This window comes from Eimeria necatrix, genomic scaffold (assembly GCF_000499385.1).
Source record: "Eimeria necatrix Houghton genomic scaffold, Enh_scaff33, whole genome shotgun sequence".
NCBI classification, from domain to species: domain Eukaryota; phylum Apicomplexa; class Conoidasida; order Eucoccidiorida; family Eimeriidae; genus Eimeria; species Eimeria necatrix.
The window spans coordinates 77,565-96,574 of record NW_013655328.1 but is presented as its reverse complement, the minus strand read 5'-3'; the positions used below and the strand labels follow the sequence as shown (position 1 = coordinate 96,574).

The following is a 19,010-nucleotide window of genomic DNA, read 5'->3' as shown; positions in this document are numbered from 1 at the left end:
TCTATATATAACTGGGGGAATCGGTATATAGCTCGAAGGGCTTCGCGGTGTCTGGGACCTGCAGAGTTATGCAGTCAATAAAATGCTGCGTGAGGTAGTGTGCAGCTTGCATGTGAAGCATCGCTCTGTAGAAAGGAGCATGCTTGCTAACGATATAAACAAGAGGTTGACAATGCCGGCGTAATCAGGGCGCAGAAATACACGGCAATAGTCTCCAGTCACCAGGAAAGTGCGTGCTTGTGTCTCGTTGGTCAACACCTCTAGCCACGCAGGAAAAGCGTATGTCCTTTCCCCTGCAGGTTTTACACCCTAAGAGGGTGTAGCCGAGGTCTATGCTTTTTTTCTTGCAAATTTGCGCTTGTGGACCTTTTGGCAAAGCTGGGGCTTGAGCAACGTGCTGAGCATTTGCTGAAGGAATTGGGCTTGCGTAGTGAGGTCGGAGCTGTGCATCAGTATCTCACCAAGATAAGTGATAAAACCGTGTCCTAATAGAGATTGGAAATAGAAATTGATATGAACGTGGCAATCAACTGGAGCGCTGTTGAAGCCGAGGAGCATAACCTTGTAATCGAATAATCCAAGGACTAAAACGCCCTCTTCCACGGTTTTCCTAGGCCATTCGGACTTGGTGGAACCGGCCTTGGGATCGAGTACAGAACTGTATTCAGCTTTTCCCAGCATTTCTAAAGTGTTCTGGGGGTGAGGGGGCTGCAGAACAAGTTGAGGAACAATTGTAATGGTACTATTGCTTACCTACCACCATTCCCATTTTGCGCCCGCCTGAAGCATCGTTGTGTTTGTCAACCATGATGATCGGAGTACAGATTAAAGAATAGGTCAGACATATTCACCTACAAGAACATAACTTAACTTAGCTATTTCTCGTCCGCTTGTGTTTGCCTGTGAACCTGAACTGATCCGGTGGCATGTGGTATATAGAGGCCGCACTAGGCAGATGGCCCCTTAAAAAAACAAGGTGGTCACATTTTAAGCGCTTCAGTGGTAGTCCTACTGCTGTGCTGTCTAAGAGCAGTTCCTTATGCTCCTTAAGGGCCGTGAGTGAGTGTCCTTTAGAGTACTGTCTGCTCCTCTGATCGTATCTGCTCCTCAAACCGCGTACCTCTAAGGGTAGCCGTAGTTGAGGTGAGCTCTCATCGTCCGTCTCCCTTCGAGGGATACTAGTGGCAAATTGTGTGGTTGTCTAGAAGGGGCCAGCTACACTGCAAGGCGATAACGCACAATAAGGGCCCCTGCTGCACTGTGTAGAGCTAGACGACTGCAACCGCTCGGGAAATTCAATATGGTGTTTAAGTTACGCAATACCGCCTTCAGGAGCAGTGTTGCCTTGCGCCTGACGCAATAGCTCTTGAAAGAGGATACTAACATTGGCCCTAAGGTGTCCCTTGTATCGCGTCTTGCCAGGGTGGAGGGCTCACGCCACGATGTCGGGATTTTTTCCATTTCTTCACCATCAAGAACATCATGCATTCAGTTCCTGCCATCAAAAATAGAAGTTATTTGGTGAACAGCCCTCTAAGCGGCTTGCTATATTTCTGTTTGGCACTGCAGCGTCAGCCATTCTGTACTGCTTTGGGATCGAATTTGCGTGAAATATGCACAGGTAATTCAGAGGGGAAATGTAGGAATTGAATGATGTTTTCTTGAGTGTGGTGCTCTCTTACGATTAGCACCAAAACGCAACAGCAGCATTTCTGCGTAGGATGCCACGCGCCCCATATCGCAACGTATCCGACACCAAAAATCAACTATTTTTTGCGATAGAAAAATATTCTTGCTCCGGCACGCGTATTTTTAGTTGGCACTTGGCGCAGGTTTAGAACCTGCGCAAACCAGTGTCGGTAGCGGTCTGGACTGTACAAATCTGAGACAAGCATCCCACGCTGGCTCGAATTACTGGTTAGACGCCAGCTCGAGATTCGAATTCTGCTCGCAAATATAGACTGAAGCTAAGTTGTTTTTTCCCACACATATCAGGGATATACATTTGAGATGCCTTAGTTAGTGGCGAGATCTCCTTGCTGGAGAGCAGCGAAGTGGTTGGTTACTCTTGCGTGCTCGACGACTCGAAGTTCGTGGCCATCCTCTGATGGCCACGAACTTCGAGTCGTCGAGCACAATCCATAGGCTTTTCCTCAGCTACCGGGGAATCTTTGATATATTCTTTTGAACACATGCTGCTGTGTTTTTAAAGGGCAAATTCACCTGTGTGGTCAGCCGACGTGGTTGCGTATGCCAGGTCAGGGGGCTGTTTAGTTTCTGAAGGGGCTGTTTGTGCGAACAGCAGCAGCCCGGCCCCTTTTATTGAGGAGGGAATGCTTCCATTTGCTCAGAGCGTCCCCGGCTACACTTCGAGGTATGCTGGGGCCGGCGAACGCGGACGGCGCCGCGATGCGCGGTATGAAAGATACGACGTAGCAGAGAGGGCGCCCGCCTCCACAATATTTTTTTCCAAGCCGACGAAGCCTAAAGAGAAACTTACACTTGACTTCACTCCATCAGCTCTGGCGGCTGAAAGTGGACTTCGCAGCGACAGCTTTGACGTACATTTGGAAGAAGAGGCATCAGAATGTTTCCGTTTGTATGATAGAGATGGAGATGGGCTTGTCCTTGTTACCGAGGTAACGGCGATGCTACGAAGTCTCGGTTTCGTGGTTCTTGTTGAGCAGCACAAAGTATTCGAAGCGGAGATGCGCCGGCTGAAGGTCACCTCAATCAATTTCGAAACATTTTTATCAATCGCACGTAAAGGGTTTCCGAAAGCCGTAGATCCAGTGGAAATCCTTGCTGCGTTCAACTTGCTCGATCGAGAGAAGAAGGGAAGCGTCAACACTGAAGAATTGCATCACCTAATGACGACAGTTGGAGACCCGCTAAGTGAAGCAGATTGGCAAAAGCTGCTCATGAGGACTTTGACGACGCGAGAGAGCGCAGCACCGGTATCCATCAAAAGGAACACCTTCCTCACGTTAGTTTGCGATCCAGTTGACGGCGAAAGCGAGTGGGCTGCGTCCGCACCGTTGCACCAAGCTCGGCGTATGCAGCCGAAGTAATCTCTCTGCGTCCCTTCTTACTCCATACTTCTGCGGTGCACTGCTGCAATAGCTGTGTCGCAGATTTGGACTTTTAGACAGCACATAAGTCACTGGCTTAGCATGTATCTGCGTGGGGCGGTGGTTCTGGGCAGCAGAGAACACGAAACTGCGCAGAGGTGCGGCTCGCCCTCAACACCAATTAAACTGTTACTCCGAACTATGTAACCTGCGCCGCGTCAACACGGCGCAACGCAGCCTTTTCTAGTGGATAGAAACCTCCATTTCTACAGTACAACGGACGCCGCGACGCCAGTTGTGTCCAATTAGCTTGTTGCACCACCCGAACTGCGTTGTCCAGTCCCAGGCAGCAGCGTACATCATGCATGCTAAAAGTGACGGTGACACCCCCGCTTACAAAAAGCTTGTGATTTCGTACTTGCGGTTTGAATGTGCGGGACGCGATACCGCTCACTCCCACATCGAAGAGAAAGAAAGCACCAGCCGCATGTAGGGTACAGGGGCATGCTTAGGAAGGCGCATTGAAACATGGAAGCGTTACTAATCCGCGAAGTAACATGAATTGAAGCGGAATTCACAGCCATACTGGCCCGTGAATCAAGCTGGCGAGTCACGACTGCACGTGATTGGGCAGACGGTTGAATACGACCACTCCACATGAAAAACAGCTGCGCATTTTCAGCTGCTCAGCACAAGTAAACACCGCCTAAGGCACGCGCCGTTGGCTCCTTGCTTGCATGCAGGCAACTCTCGTGTGCATTAATGCATTAAAACTATCTATTTGCCTGACACGCTGCTGCTCTTGCTGCTTTGCACTTCAACTCCGTCTGTTGGCCCTGGTGGAGTGTGTGCCAGCTTATTCTTGTCGACGTCGCCGACCTTTCGTTTAGTGCTAAGTTGGTATCTCAAAGTCGTACCCTGAAGCACTGTGGTTTTCTTCGTTAGGCTCAAAGAGCTCTGCTACCGCGAGCTGCTCTACCGGGAGCGGCGGGAAGTCTTTTGCATCGGGAATCTGCGAAGCGCCAGCTGGGTAGTTCTCTTGAAAGCCATCCGGTGCTGCCTCTGCAGGCAGGGCTACAGCTGCAGCAGCTGTCGACAAAACTGGTTTTGCAACACTTTGTTCTTTGAGACGAGGGCGTCCAGCAGACAGTTGCCAGTCTCCTAGAACACTGGAAGGGTTCATACCGCTTTCATCGTCGCCGCCAGCAGTTGCAGTGACTTTCACGCTCCCATGCTTCTCCGCGGTTGTAGTTGAGTCCAAGGTAGCGGATACTGGCCTGTCATCATCACCAGGCACCGATGTGGCTACGTCCAACAATTTAGGTAGAACGGGCGGCTCTGAAATCATGCTTTGGTTCTCTCCAGCAGCAACTGCTCCACCCTTTGACTTTTTAAGGGTGTTCTCACCCCGCACTCGTTTTCCAGTTTTCACGCGTCGCCCAGAAACGCGTTCCCTTATGCCTTTAGAAGCCCTATGGGGCTCCTGGTCCACGCTTTTCGCTACGTACTCGCCGGCTCGCATATGTGGCTGCACATACTCTTGTTGCAAGTTTTCTTGCCTTGTTGACTTGCTCTCCGCTGACGTAGCTGCCATTTGTAACGGATGGCGAGGCGTTTCCTGTGGTGTCTCCTCATTGTGCACCTCCGGGGATCCACTGTTCGGAACACATGTTTCAGTTGCCTTAACGGTGTCCGGCGGCAGCGTTAACCTCTCCACCAGTTTCATCTCTTTCTTTCGCCGCACAGGAATTCCTGTTTTGCTTTCATTTCGGCACTTTGTACGTCCGGCTACAACAGAGCTTCCAACCAAATTCGCCTGGGATGGAGATGACAGATGGAGTACGTGCTGCTCCCGCGGCAAAACCTGCCAAAAACGAATACAGTCGAGCAGCCATTGTGCGGAAATGGTGATGGGGCGAGCCCCTGCCTCTTCTTGCAACCTCCAAAGACCCCTAGCCTGCCAACGGCGCAACGCTTCCTTATCTTCGAGCAGCCAGATAGCGGAAGAGTTGTCTCCTAAGGATCCGCCAGCTGCAGCAGCCTGCAGCAGCAACAATCCCAATAGAAAAGTCCCTCAAAATGCTCCTAAGAAGCTGTCATGGAGGCAGATATCTGTGCCTGAGCTAAGGATACTGTAACTGAACAAGGGAAGTTGCAGAAGACAGAGCCGTCAACTAGGTCCATACCAGTGACAGCAACTGTTGCTTGGAAAGGCCAGCTGGACGGTAGGGTCCGTAGATACAGACAGAAAGGCCCCTCAACAGCCAGCGAGACTCTTCTCTGAGCTCTACTGGTGGAAAGTCAGCCCGCTGGAACTGACAAGGATCTGGCCACGCCTATCGCAGCAGCGGCAGGAAAAGACAAGCTTTGTGTCAGCACCAGCACCCACAGCGCTCCAGGCCTTCGCAGCTGCATGCTCTCGGATCCAGCGAAGCTCGTATTTTCTCACCTTCTTCCTCCTGGCTTCCTGGAGAAACTCCTCATTCAAAATGAAAGCACCGCTCACCAAGGCGAAATAAAGCTTTACTGTAGGTCTCTGAGTAGCACAGCCAATCCACCGAACAGCAGCACGCACTTTGCGAGCAGGACGTACATTGACACGTCTGCACACTGAAGCTGCGACAGCCTTGCCTTCATGAATGACTAGAAGGATCACCGCGTCCATAGCTTCACAAACCCACAAAAACGGCAGTAGATTTGACCCAGCAACACTGCTGCACTCACTGTCAATTTATTACTGCAAATAAGATGGGTGATTTTTTCAGGGTTCTCCGGTTTCCAGTCAAACGCTGTTGAGACTCCTCCCAGAGTTCCTAGTCGCCGCACAATTCCTGGCAGTTCGTTCTGCACGCCGGCTCCCTCTGGAAAGCCCGTTGTGGAGATAAGAGCCTGCAGGACCCATCAAGGCGACATAATGCATAAGCTCGCAAAGCTTCGTCACTGACAAAGCGCTACTGTCACACAGTAATTATGGAGGCCTGTTCATTCGCTGAGCCCCTGACAATCCTACCCGCATGCTTTTGTACGCAGACTGTCGTTTAAGTTCTGCATCAAAGCGGGCCCTGACGGCCGACATTGAAGACTCCCATTCCCGAAATTCTGCTTCTTTGCTACACTGATCATCAGCCCCGCTTGCTGCTCGAAGCTGTTGCTTCTGCTGCTCTTTTCTTGGTCGCTCTTGAGGCGCAGGCAGTTCTGCAGGTTTGTCTGTGTCCCATTTTCTCTCTGTGCCGACTCTATGACTGCACTTCCTTTTTCCACCCTTTACTGAGACACTACTAGTCTGGTGCTCCCGCTTAGGGGGTAATTCTCTTGAATGTTGCTGCGCTTGCTCCGCAGTTTTGGCAGCGGTTGCTGTGAATGAAGAAATAGACGCAGGTGCAACCGCTGTATTTCCAGTAGAGCACGCGACCGGCGCCGGCCTTTTCAGTCCAGAGACGCGAGGCGCACGAAGGCCCTTGTAGATAGCTGGCTTCATACTCTGGAACGGCACCGCTTTCGTACGGGTTCCCGACTCGCTTGTTGGTTTTTTCGTTGCAGTTGCAGCAGCTGGGCCTGAATCAGCAGCAGCTTTGTCGTGATGCGCGCCTGCTGACGCAGTGTCTTCTTGCTCTTTGCTTGTACATGTTCTAGCTGCAGCTGAATCGGCACTAACTGTGTCGTGCTGCACGCCCTTTTTGAGGCCCGCAGCAACTGTCTTCAAGGCAGACAGGAAGGCTTCTAGGCGTTCACCCTGCTGAGGCTTCGTGAGGGAAAGAGCACACGCAAATTGTGAAGGATGCATCTCTATGAGCGCGGACCCGCCAACCTGTGAGTAGAAATTTCAAAAGCGCAGCGCACTTTCCAAAACAAGCTCCACAAACTCGCCTAGAATCAGAAGACGAGCACCTTTTAGGGCTGCTTACGCATTATTCGATTTTAAAAAACGAAGATAACCGAGAGAAACACCCTAAATTTGTTCTTTCTGTCACGTACTTCTTGCAGCTTTACAGCGACAACCGCCTCGCTTAAATTTGGGTCCAACTTGAGAAGCCGCGCCACGCCTGCGTAATCCAGGTGACCAAAGTCTGTAAAACGCAGCAACATCGAGGAGCCTATGGATCTGATTGTAAGGCAGTATTTACGAAGAGACGAAAAGCACATAGGCAGGGCGCGACCTAAGCATGCATTGGGCAGGACAGACACGATTAGCATCGTGTCTGTCCTGCCCAATGCATGTGCAAAGTGAAGCAGGGGAGCGGTTACTGGCTCGGCGTGGAATATGCTAAAGCGAGGACCACACGTTTTAATACATATGTGTGCACTAATTTGGACCGCCGGCGCTTCTTACCCTGCAAGTCTGCTTCCGATACTTCGCCATCGTCCAACGCCCGCCGCAGAAGAGCTTCTGCAGCGGACCTCATGGCAAATGGTTTGGTTAACCTGGCGTAAAGACTACCTAATACGTGCTAAAAACAAAACATCATGACCGCCTTAGGGCAATACACAGAAAAAGAGGCGCTGTCCACACTGACCAGTGAAGATTGAGGCAGGGCTCCACTCCACACAATCAGTCCACCAAAGTGGGTTAGACTTCAACTTGCCAAAGCTATTCTGAATCTGTCAGTCCCTATATATCGATATTTTTTATGACAGGGGGGCGTGCCGCAGAACGTACATTTTCGCCAGTCGACCTCCCTGAATAACCAGTGGCAACCCCACCAACCAGCCCCACCAACTTGCTGGATCATGCAGAGCCAGCGAATTGAAAGCTTTTCACTGTAACAAGAACAAATCCAACATCCATTCCTGTCTTCTGCTTGAGCTTTTGCAGCTATTTTTTATGTTCTCCGAAGTAAAGAAGGGCGGAAAATGGCCGAAGTAAGCGGTTGCACTCTGATGCAGCTCATATGCTCGGTGCCGCTCCAGTAGTATTGTGCATGTAACTTTCCAAAAAGTGACATATTTCCCCGATACCCTTCGGGGTGATTCTGCGCGAAGGCACGGTTCTCATATGCACTCGCCAGGCGATGACGACAATGCTCAGTGTCACAGCGACAAGACCCGGCACACACACACAAAAAGAGCATCTTTTGCCCTACAGTGAAGTGATTTAAGAGCCTTCATGCCCCATATCAGTGACCCTAGCTGCTTGCCTTGGGGCCCTGGGTCTCCTGGTGCCCCTTCGGCAGCTCGTGCAAGTGGCGTCACTCCAATAAGGCAGCAATGCATGTACTTCTGCGCAAAAAGGCCTGCTTAACCCGCGGCGCTCCTTTAGTCTAGGTTGTCAGTGCCGCTAAAATCCAGTAAAATGCGAGAAAGCTCTGAATGTAGGCGGTGAGACAAACGCCCCTACCTCTGCAACCTAAACTGTGTGTCTGATCGCAAGAGGAAAAAACACCCTGTCTTTTCGTTGTACGGACGAACAACTCAACTTGTTCAGTGTCATATCTACACAACGAGCCCTCCAAAGGGCCTAAAACTGTAGTAATAGCAGTGCTCTACGGCATTTTCCAGGCATTTTTTTCTCCTGCATGTAGCCAACAAGCTTTGGAATGCACCTCATAATAATGAACCGCACAGCGTCCCAAACACCTTCCTGGACGAATTATGTGTTCGTGTGGTAAGCTTCTGTTGAGTGTATTAAAGCAACGAGCTACCCAAATCGGCATTGTGCTGTCGATTTGAGAAGCGTGGGCCTGGGCTACGGCGCTACGGAGGTGCCCCAGGATTCCAGCGAGGAGCCTAGAGGGACGACGCTCAGTCTGCAGTCGACAGACACCGCCTCCTCCGTCTTCCTGGTACGCTGTCATCCGCCATCATTTTTCTTGCATTTTTAAATTATTGATTTTCATCGGGATACTGTAAGGAGCCGTTCTCAAGCTTGACTGAACTGAACTAGTTCCACTTCCCACAGACAGCCCATATTCGTGTAACAAGAAATTTCATTACGGGGAAAAATTGATTGGATTCTTCAATCTGTAAATATCCGCGGCAAATTTGCTCACGAGTCATCAGTCTGCCGTGTCTGAGGCTCTTCTGGATTAACGGGCCACCGGTGATGTCCTTAGAGAAGCGGCATCAACTACTCCTGGGATAAAAACCAGAGACTAGCATTTTAAACAACTGAAAAGTAACCAAAAATCAGTATGGGCATTATTACAAGTGCTTTGCAGCGGGAACACCAATGCATTTTGCGCTGCGCATTCAACAGGCAGTTGCAAGCAGGGTCCCTTGAGTGCTCACTCTTCTTCACTCATTATTGTCATGCATGCGCAACAGATTTACCACCCTTTCTGTTTCTCGGCTCGTTATGCTGACGGGATACTTGTCACAATGGCACCAACGACAGGCTTGGGCAATCACTGCAGGCTTCAATGCAGAGCTTGTGTCCCTCTTTCGTCCTTCGTCATACCCCTGGGTTAGCGCATAGAGCTTCAGAGCATAAATTGGATTAGCGGCACATGATTTTATGCTATTAATATGGTTTTGGAGTCAACGTGACAATTTTTGGAGGTTGTGGAGGCCAAGTCCGTTGCATAGAGTGTTCCACTAGGCAGCAGCAGGAGTATCTCTGATTAAGTAGCGTGATGAGGAGGTTCGAGGGCTTCTTCCTGGCTCAGATCGCCAGTTTCAACCCAAAATACACTCATTAACACCAAGGGCAGCTCTTCAGGCAGCGTTCGCCCTGCTGCTTGTACCCAAGCCTACACGCACGGGTTGCAACTGCGAAGCATAAACTTTGTATGGCTAGTGTGCTCCGTAATTTCGCGTGAATGCTCAATGGTGTTTCCGCTTGCGTGTACGTGGCTTCACATCGTTTTAAGAGCAGGCCAAATAGCAGGATCGCCATGTTGAAGCTTGTCCATGTGGACAGCTGAAAAAAATATGAAGGTTCACAATCGCTTTCCGATGTTACAGTTTCTGCGCGCAAAGTGGTTTTGGAGAAAACGTACAGCTGAGGCAATACCGCAGCGAAGTTCCGGACCTGAGAGTCCCAAATAATACATTTGCGCTGCGTTGCTGAGCTGGCTGGCCATCTCTTTGGTGTGCTTTGCTAGGGTTCTTTCAGTCTGAAGGTGGTGGCAGGACTTCCATATCCAGAAACACCTCACTCCGCTCACCAGAAGCGGGTACTTTTGGGTATATGGCACGCAGGAGAAGCTCTAGGAAGGCCTAAGGATAACAACATCTGGATGCTCGTACATCATGCTGCTCTTGTACCAGTAGCTGAAGCGGCACTCTAGCTCTCACCTGAAAACAGGTCCTGTGGGCCTTTAGGCCAACAAGTTATGCCACATAAGATGGAGCAGATCAACCCCCGCATGCCAATAAAAAGTATTGAACATTAACAAAGCAAGTCGCGCGGCACAAATACCAATACGAATATTGATTGTGTGCGACAAGAACCTAATTTCGAAGTGTTCCACGCGCTGCTTCAAATCTGTCTACCGGAGGAATTCTTCTTAGACTCTGTCATCGAACATTGCATCCCTAGGCCAACTGCCATGCCCAGGGACGCTGGCATGAAGGTGTCTTTGCAATTTTCGCTCCTCCCCACTGCAGCATAGCGTAGCAATAGGCATTTGCTGTGCTTTCTGAAGCGCATACCACGAAAATCTTTGGTTTCAGGGGCGCCCCAGCTCAATTTTACTGCGAATGACACTTAAGTTGTGCGAATCTTTTGCCAGGTGGTTCCGCGCCTCTGTCCACAGCAGCACTGCGTGTGTGTAAATAGTGACTTGTCTGCGGCGAGAGAGCATGGGACACACGAAGCAAACGCAGCCAACCAGCCGCAGCAACTCGCCAAAACCGTAGAAGCAGTCATTAAAGGAATATAAAATACAGTATGGGCGTCTGGAGCTCTATGCTTATTGTCAGATTTAGCGCTCCGGCGATTATGGCCTCGGGGCGCTAGAATCGTGAGACTGCGACAGGCCTCGGTTGAGTACGGAAACCCAAAAACCTGCAGGATACAAACTCCAGAGCTAATCCTAGATCCTGAACTATCAATTTAATCTAGGCGCACGGAGCGGGAAGCTATACACTGAACCGTATGCACAAAACGCCAGACGACAGGCGATGCCCTGCGACGCCGTTGATGAAGTGAGCGGGTGGAGTGCGTCTCGCAGGGTGTCCCTTGTAAACACAGCCAGTCAAAAAGTTTTGCATGTTTCGATTTTCCGGCTTAGATACTTCATAAGCAGCGCAGACGCTTCAGCCTGAATTCTCTAGTGACGAACACCAGCGAAGTTTCCGTCCAGGTGGAGCAGCGCAGCGCCGTCTCCCTGCGGGGTCTCCTTTGCGAGTGACCTGCTAAAGCGGAAAAGTACGCTATCACTTGTTGGCATTTAAGCCTTTAGGGAAAGACACCGAGTTTGCGAAGAAGTCAGTCTTTACCTCACGGTGGGTCCACGCGGAAGCGAGACCAGACAGCAAGAGGGCGGGGATATGTGGTTTCGTCCAAGGGTTCGGTTGTGTCTTCAGATGAAATTCTCGAACGGGCTTGGTATCAAGAGCTTCCTAACGATAATTACCGCCAGCAGCCTTACCTTGCTGGTTATCCAGTATTGCAGAACCAGAGTAAGTGCTCGGAAGGCCTCAAGCTGTGTTGAGTAGTGTGGGAAAGCCCTTGACTAGAACTACTTGCAAGGAGCGCTGCAGTTTAGAATTTTATGCGTCCAGGACCCATGGAATTACTATGCGCTGACATACACGGACTTCTTTTCCTTTGTCGTTGGGCTTATTGGACATCCCGTCATTAGTCGCTTCTTTACGCCAGATGAAGCTTTCTGGAATACACCTGCAGAGGTAGGCCGTCATTGCTCAAATGAGCAAAGTGGACGTTTTTGGTAGTTGGGTTCGCATATTCTCGTGGTTCTCTCTGCACTAGAGGGGAACGCATGCAATTCAGTTGACGCATACGCCTAACGATCGATAGCCGAGTGCCCAGCGTAGAGGATGTTGGGTTGATGCTCCAGGTTCCTGGAATACAGTCTACGATTAAAATAGGACACGACAAATATGGGCTTCCCTACTTGACTGCATCCAGCCGTGAGCTCCCTGCACTCACAATTGCCTTTGCGTACGCTGCTGGCTACGATTTTCGGCTGATAGCCAGGAGCTATTTGCTCTTCAGATTTACGACTGAGGCAGTTAGTGTTTGTTGTGCTTCTCAGGGGAGGATCTCTGCTTCGGTCAGGGATATTTGCATGCAATGGGTAGGTTGTGGTTCTTCGCTGTTCATTTTGCACTAGTCCTTGCCACCGGCCAGGGTTTGACAACTGCTTTAAGAGTAATAACTCTCGATAAGGAGATTAGAGGGTATACTGTGTACACAGAGAGGCCCGTGCAAGTCGAACTATTGAGATTAGTGGCAACAGGAAAGTCTGCAGCCGTCCTTGGAGCTTCAATGACCGACACTGACATGATTACCAGGTAAGAGTTTATGGTTTAGGCGGCTGTTGGGCATTGAGCGAACATTTAGCTGTAGTACCTGTCTCTGTTCATAGAAACATCGGCCTTCAACTCTTTCCACGGCAAAGGCTTCAGGATTCACGTCTACGGTGTTCATGAGGTCTGAGGCCTGATGCTCAAATCCTGTGAATTTCGGGCTTTCAGGACTGTCATATCCGAGGAGGCACTTTTGTGGAAGCTACGGAAACTGCCGCGTCACGGCGTGACTTGCTTAATTGCTTACTCTCGAGGCAAGCCAAGGCTAAGTCACAGGCTGCAGGATCCTATGCTGCTCCTTTTCGGGGAGCATTATTTCGGCAACCTCACTGCACCATGCAAAGCCCTTATGAGGTCCGTATCTGGCCATGAGCAGTTAACGGTGGTATGTGAATGCTTTTCAATATGCTTCTCAGGGGTAACTGAGGCCTTCAGGTCACTGCCTGCGCGACCCGTCGAGTTCGTTCTTTTGGGACACACGCCTTCCTTGCCGTTTACTGTCTTTGATGTAGCCGCTATCTCCACAATTTATTCCATGATGCTTAACAGGGGACTGACGAGGGATTTTGTGAGAGTCCACCTCAAAGAGTCGCTGGGCGACAAGTGGAAGGTAAACACCTGAGGATGGGGAATGCAGATTCTGCAGTCTGGAGCATAGAAGACGTTTGCCTCTGGATACCGCGCAGTATACGCCTGGTGACTGGTTGATCCTTTTCTGCTGCAGTTGTTCGATTTCGGCTTTCCTGAGGGGGTGCCCCCTCTTAATCCTGAAGGCAGCGGCCCCAGCCTCTACGACCTCGAGGGTAACTCAAAGAAAACCTAGGTTGTTGTATTGTTTATCGACTGGCAAGGCCAGTAGTGACAAAGCGCAAACTCTGGCTTGGATCGCCTCTGCACCACTCTCTTGATTGTTGAGGCGTATTTTCTGTGGTTCAGGCAAGCCAGTTGCATTCCCTTCAGTGGAACTAAAGGACACTGAATGGTCAACCAGAGGCCCCTCGGCGTTCCCAGAAATGACAGAAGGGCCCCACTCCCTCAATCCGGAATTTGGGGGCCCCATGCACGACAGAGATCCCAGTCCCAAAATGACACCAGAGCGCATGCACCAGTTCAAAGAGGACATGCAGAGAGCGGAGGATTTCTATGACCTGAAGCACCCGAAGCCGTGGACCACAGAGCAACAGCCACAGCACTCTAACACCTTCAGCCTCAAAGTGGTAAGCTGGCAGACTGCGTTTCTGCATGCGCGCTGAGTCTCTGCATGCAATCTCACGTTGTGAGAGTAGGCACCTGCTGCATGCGAAGGGCCTCGCAGGGATGCTCGTGCGCACGTGCTTAAACTGGCGTTTCCGTACATTTGCAACGGCATGCAGGATGGCAGCAACGGCTGGGCCGTATCGGGCAAACTTACAAAGACCGGAATGCCTCTTTTGGCTGGCGATCCCCATGTTGAAGTTAATGCCCCAGGTGGGCTACTAGGGTCCAGATTTGTAGGTTTCGTGGGGTGCTTCTGCTTTTAATATCGCAACCCCGTCTTACAGCAGCCGGAACTCTTGCATAGACCGTGTGACCAATGCGCCTAGGGCTCGATGCACACGCTGCACATGATGTGTGCTTGTTTGGACACAAGGATTCTGGATGCCAATGTGGCTGAAGTCGGACGGCAAGCTAGACGGCTTTCCTGTCCGCGGCGTGGGCGCCACCGCGGTGGGGATTACGGGCATGTTCATAGGTGCATCAGAGTTCTGTAGCTCTTCATGCCCCTGCTATGTAGTGTCTGCTATTCCTCGCTTGTCTTGTCGATTCGCTCTACGCAGTGGTCGTATCGCCAAAAGACGAGACTTTATAGTTCGTGGTGGGCGGTTTGCGGCTTGCGTCGCTCGCAGGTCATAATGACTACGCTGCCTGGACTCAGACAGTGGCACACACTGACATAGAGGATCTCTTCTTAATAGAGCTAAATGAAGAGGGGACCCACTACTACTATGGCGGCAAACAGTACCCGCTGAAGTTCATCGAACACAACATCTATGTTAAAGTGAGCTTGAATCCAAAGTGTCTTGGTTTGAACCTAGGCTTCTTGGCCTGATACTTCTTAGGTTATGTTTAGGAACTCGTGGGTCTCGATGAAAGGCTGCGTTCGGGTTTCCATCGTTTGTGGTCAGGGGCGTCCAAACCCTATCCGGCATATATCTCGTTACAGCCATCACGGTCCTCTGTTCTCTGATGCTGTCCCTCCTCTTCGCAAGCGCATTGGAAAAAACCAGGCGCTTGTTCTTGCTTCCGTGGCATGTAAGTGTTGAATACCAAGGACTTTTCAGCTGTTGTGCCCTGAACACATATTGGAGCGATACAGGTTTTAGCGCAAAGTTTCAATTGCAAGCATTTTTCTTGCGAAGTCCTAGAGACAACGTGCCCCACTCAACTAGTGAACAGCCTTCACTCCCTAAAAATGCGCGCAAGGCGGCTCAAGGTGTGATTGTGTTGATTTGTGAGCAGTGCGTGCCCCGCTGCCTGTGGCTTGGGCTGAAAAGATGCTCTTTGGGAAGGAGTGGAAAGACTACATCGAAATGGTCAGCGCATGCCATGTATGAGTACAATTTTTCAAGTCAGGTGCACAGCACCTACGCAGATTCTGGAAGGTGGTTTTGTGTTGTTCACTTTTTTTGGGGGATGCAGGGACAGAATGCCCAGATGAACGAGTTTGTTTGCGTCTGGGCAACGAAGGACGGTGCTATAGGCGCGTCTGTGACGGGAGCAGTGCCTGTTAGGCCTTTCTCCACTCTTCCTGAATTTAGGGATGGGTCAGACCCTAAACAAGACTGGAAGGTCCGCGATCATTTGTGCCTAGAACCTTACCGCATGAAGCAAGCGTGGCTGCAGAAGGTTGTAATGCGTTTAGGCTGAGACGCGGCCAAATATTATACTTTAGCAGTGCACTGAGGTATCTCGCCATCGCAGACCACATGTGCGTCAGCTAGGACAAGAGAATTGTGGCAGCAAAATCCCAAAATCCCTTGAGATTGCTCGAGCAAAGGCTGCGGAGTTATGGGTGACCCTTCGGTTGCAGGGAGTGCTCCCTCAAGAACAAATTCCGTTTGTGATGAACCCCAAAAGCGGAATCATCGTTGCGGGGAATTCAGTGCTCGCGAATGACCCGAAAAGACTATTCGGAGAAGTGTTTGTTCCAGGGTGGGTTTAGTCACGATGCTGCCTGGAGTTTCAGCTTGATCTCTTTAGCCGGACTTCGGTGGTTTGAGTTTCTTTGATCACACCTTGGGAGTACAGCGTTGCAGCTATCTTGACAGAACATGCAGCTCTTCATGCTCATGGCATGTGTCTAGAGGTTTTCTTGTCCATTCTTGCGTTGAGCGTGCAGACACCGAGTCCGTCGCGCGCATCAGTTGCTGGCTGATCTGAAGAGCAAGAAAGAAATAGAAGTTCAGGATCTCATCAAGATGCAGGTAGGGCGAAGTGTCCACATGCAAGCCGCATTCTCAACGATGCAACATGGTAAAAGTTAATGCATGGTTCTTTAACTCACGCGGTCCAGTCCCAGAGCTGCCGCCCTCATCCCACAATCAATTTTCAGTCTCGAGGTGAATTGAGTTCAGATGATGGTGTCTAAGCGTTTTCACAGGAGGACCAGTACAGCGAACACGGATGCGAGTTCAAGGATTTTGTCTTGAAGGAATTCCTACATCGATTTGATCTTAAAAATGATCAGGAGGAGGCCACTGCCCTTTGCGCGGACGAGGGCCTCACTCCCTATGTGGCTAGATTGTCAGCTGCACGTCAGAGCAGAAGTTAAAGGCTTGCCGCTTTTGGATTGAATTTGTTTGGCCCAGTGATGATCCATTTGCCACAGAATTTCCGGAGGGGTGCGGCTGTTCGTAATTAAATATGGAGTGTTTACATGGCTTACAACGTGGGGGGTATGTTGAAAAGTTTGTGAGTTTGCAGACTAACAGCTGCCATGGAATCTTGGGACTGCTCTATGAATGCCACTTCCCACGGGGCCTCAATTTACGAAGTTTGGCTCCAAATGGTTTTGCAAGGAGTTTTTGCTGCCAACAACTGGACTGATGAAGCGCTTTTCTCGCTAGTCGGTGAGCCAATAGTTGCGTATGGAATTTGGAGCACATGCCACCAGCTGGGCTTATGTTATTCAGGGTGTATATTTTGTGTTATGAACCAGGAGGGTGGCTTCATCCCACCTGGTTGCCTCGCACAGAGGCCCTCAACCACTGGCGCATCAACCTGCTCGCGGCACTGAAGAACAGGAGTACGAACGAGCTAAGTTAATAGGACTCAGAGTTTAGGGTTTATGCTTAGTTTCAGTTCCATCTGAGCAGTAAGCTGCTTCAAAGTAAATTAGGAGGGGCTACTTGCGTGCGCTTAATGGGCAGCTGCCATGTGCAGATGTTTGGGCAAAGATGTAGACACGAAGCTTGTGGCTTGCCCTGAACTTGGTGCCGACACGGCATGAATCATCGAATGGCTTTTGCGATGCTTTGTTGCAGAATCTGGTTTACTCCCCGCTGAATACCCTCTGTCGCGTTTGCTCTGCAAGTCGGCGACTGATACTGTGAAGTATCTAATGGGACGGCTGGGCCCTGATGTGAAGGACTGGCATTGGGGGAAACTTCGCAGTCGTTATATCGACCATCTTTTCGTCAAAGATGCGCCCGCCCTTAGACACCTGTTAAGTGTTGGGCCACTAAAGTGGGGAGGAAACTTCGGCACGCTCAAGGCTCATCACTTCGAACCGCACAGTACGATGATGATCACAGAAATAGATTTGCAGGCGGGGGCAATTTGCTTTTAAGGGCAGGAATCTCATTACTCGGACTTAAGTATGGCTGTGGGCGTTGCAGTTCTTAAGGCCGATGATCCACTGACTGGGAACTTCCATCGGGGAATCGACACAACTTCTCTCAGAGTAGTGAGACTTTGATTAGTTCATGGCCCGAGTTTCGGGTTTTTTTTGAGTTTCAGGGTCCCTGAACGCATATTTTGTCTTTGCTGTTTAAGTCTTCTGACAGTTTGATTCACCCATGTGTTGAGATAATAATCGGGAGCCACGACTATTCTAGATGACCGTTTAATAGACTAGGTATGTTCTACAGGGTTGAGAAGCGCATAAATCACTTGATTACGTCCTTCAGGTGTTCGACTTGAGCAACTGGGAGAATTCTCTCTGGGCGTACTACCCAGGTGTCTCGGGATGGCCCGGCAGCAAACACTATGGAGATACAGCTGAACTGCTTGAGGATGGAAAAGGTACATTGACAAAAACTCTTATAATAGCTTGCATCCGTGCAGTGATTGGCTTCTCTTAGTGTGTGCGCTCTTTATGTATACCACGTTCATTTCAGTTCTGTCAGCCTTCTTTTATTCCGATGCACTGGCATTATGTATACCACGTTCAGTTCAGTTCTGTCAGCCTTCTTTTGATCCGATGCACTGGCATTATTTTTGTCTTGATGCGCCTCTTGAGTGAAACTGCTTTTCGTCCGTCCCTCGCTTTGGCTCATCTTCTTTTCCTGGCATGCACCTCCCACGTTCCATTCTCTCCTACCTGGCTTGGATCTGCTATCGTGTGTCTGTCGCCAGCGGAGGCCACCAGTTTTCCCCCAATTTTCTTTCAAGTCTTAGCTTGCCTTTTGCGTGTCTGTGTGTGGTGTCTCACAGAAAAGCTGATGCCGATTCCATGGGATGAAGAGAAGATTGAAGCATCGCTTATAGCTACGAAGATTCTAAGCCCCAAGCAGGAGCGGCAGCAGCCACCACAGCGGAGTCAGCAGCCTCCGCGGCAGCAGCAGCAGAAGCAAGAGTTTTAAAGACGCCATTATATATTTTGGTGAACACTGCAAAAGAGTCTATCTGTCGCACAAGGGGAGCCTTCGCCTCGGATGCACCTGCTGTGTGAGAAGGAGCAAAACTCGCGAAGTGGAGACGGCTGCAAACACAGAAGGTAAATCAACAGTGACTGCGCTCGTCTGTTAGCTGGAACAAGAGGTTCCACAGCGGGCAGTAGCAGCAAGGGCATACGCTCCATATAACAAAATCGGCCAACTGGTCACCCGAACACATTTAGAACAGTGCCGCTCGTGTAGTTTAAATAGGCTTATGTACACACCGGAAAACAACGTATCGCATTTCTGCTTGAACCAAACTCATCTGTCGCTGCTCGGGGCCCTGCAGCACCAGCGGAGTGTAGCTGGTGTGCAGACTGATTGCCTGGCAGCGCCAAGAAGCGAGGCGGCAGAGAAGAGACAAAGTGAAAGTACCAAACTGCAGCAGCTGCACTATCAAGCAGAACACAATAAAACCTGCATTGATATTGCTTTGCCCAGGCTTTTCTTTGTCTACCCAGCGCAGTTTTTCTAGATGCAGCCGTCCTGCAGCCAGAGTTTTCCTTTTGCGGTTTCAGCGTTTGCAAGCCGGATAGTGATTGGTGTGTTTGATCATACGTCATCAAACACACAACAATCAAAGCCGCCC

The 19,010-nt window shown here is 50.3% G+C and overlaps 3 protein-coding genes across 3 annotated transcripts; 2 read left to right on the top strand and 1 right to left on the bottom strand.

The window, feature by feature from the left end:
• Positions 1-2,333: 2,333 nt before the first annotated feature.
• On the top strand, positions 2,334-3,071 carry ENH_00045180 (calmodulin, putative; the record flags this gene model as incomplete). The annotated part of the gene is made up of 1 exon (XM_013585432.1): positions 2,334-3,071. The coding sequence occupies one exon, from the start codon at positions 2,334-2,336 to the stop codon at positions 3,069-3,071; it is 738 nt and encodes a 245-aa protein (XP_013440886.1).
• Positions 3,072-3,963: 892 nt separating this feature from the next.
• Positions 3,964-7,474, bottom strand: ENH_00045170 (hypothetical protein, conserved; the record flags this gene model as incomplete). Its single annotated transcript, XM_013585431.1, has 7 exons — positions 3,964-5,112; positions 5,258-5,407; positions 5,521-5,607; positions 5,796-5,960; positions 6,082-6,879; positions 7,047-7,138; positions 7,402-7,474. The coding sequence occupies 7 exons, from the start codon at positions 7,472-7,474 to the stop codon at positions 3,964-3,966; spliced, it is 2,514 nt and encodes an 837-aa protein (XP_013440885.1).
• Positions 7,475-11,132: 3,658 nt separating this feature from the next.
• Positions 11,133-18,346, top strand: ENH_00045160 (penicillin amidase domain-containing protein, putative; the record flags this gene model as incomplete). Its single annotated transcript, XM_013585430.1, has 22 exons — positions 11,133-11,192; positions 11,736-11,861; positions 12,032-12,104; positions 12,392-12,488; positions 12,672-12,857; positions 13,053-13,113; positions 13,228-13,306; positions 13,440-13,720; positions 13,877-13,970; positions 14,134-14,235; positions 14,390-14,541; positions 14,669-14,795; positions 15,003-15,076; positions 15,183-15,332; positions 15,574-15,695; positions 15,883-15,967; positions 16,144-16,286; positions 16,467-16,612; positions 17,027-17,278; positions 17,381-17,448; positions 17,672-17,786; positions 18,198-18,346. 22 exons carry the CDS (start codon positions 11,133-11,135, stop codon positions 18,344-18,346), a joined length of 2,742 nt encoding a protein of 913 aa, XP_013440884.1.
• Positions 18,347-19,010: the final 664 nt, after the last annotated feature.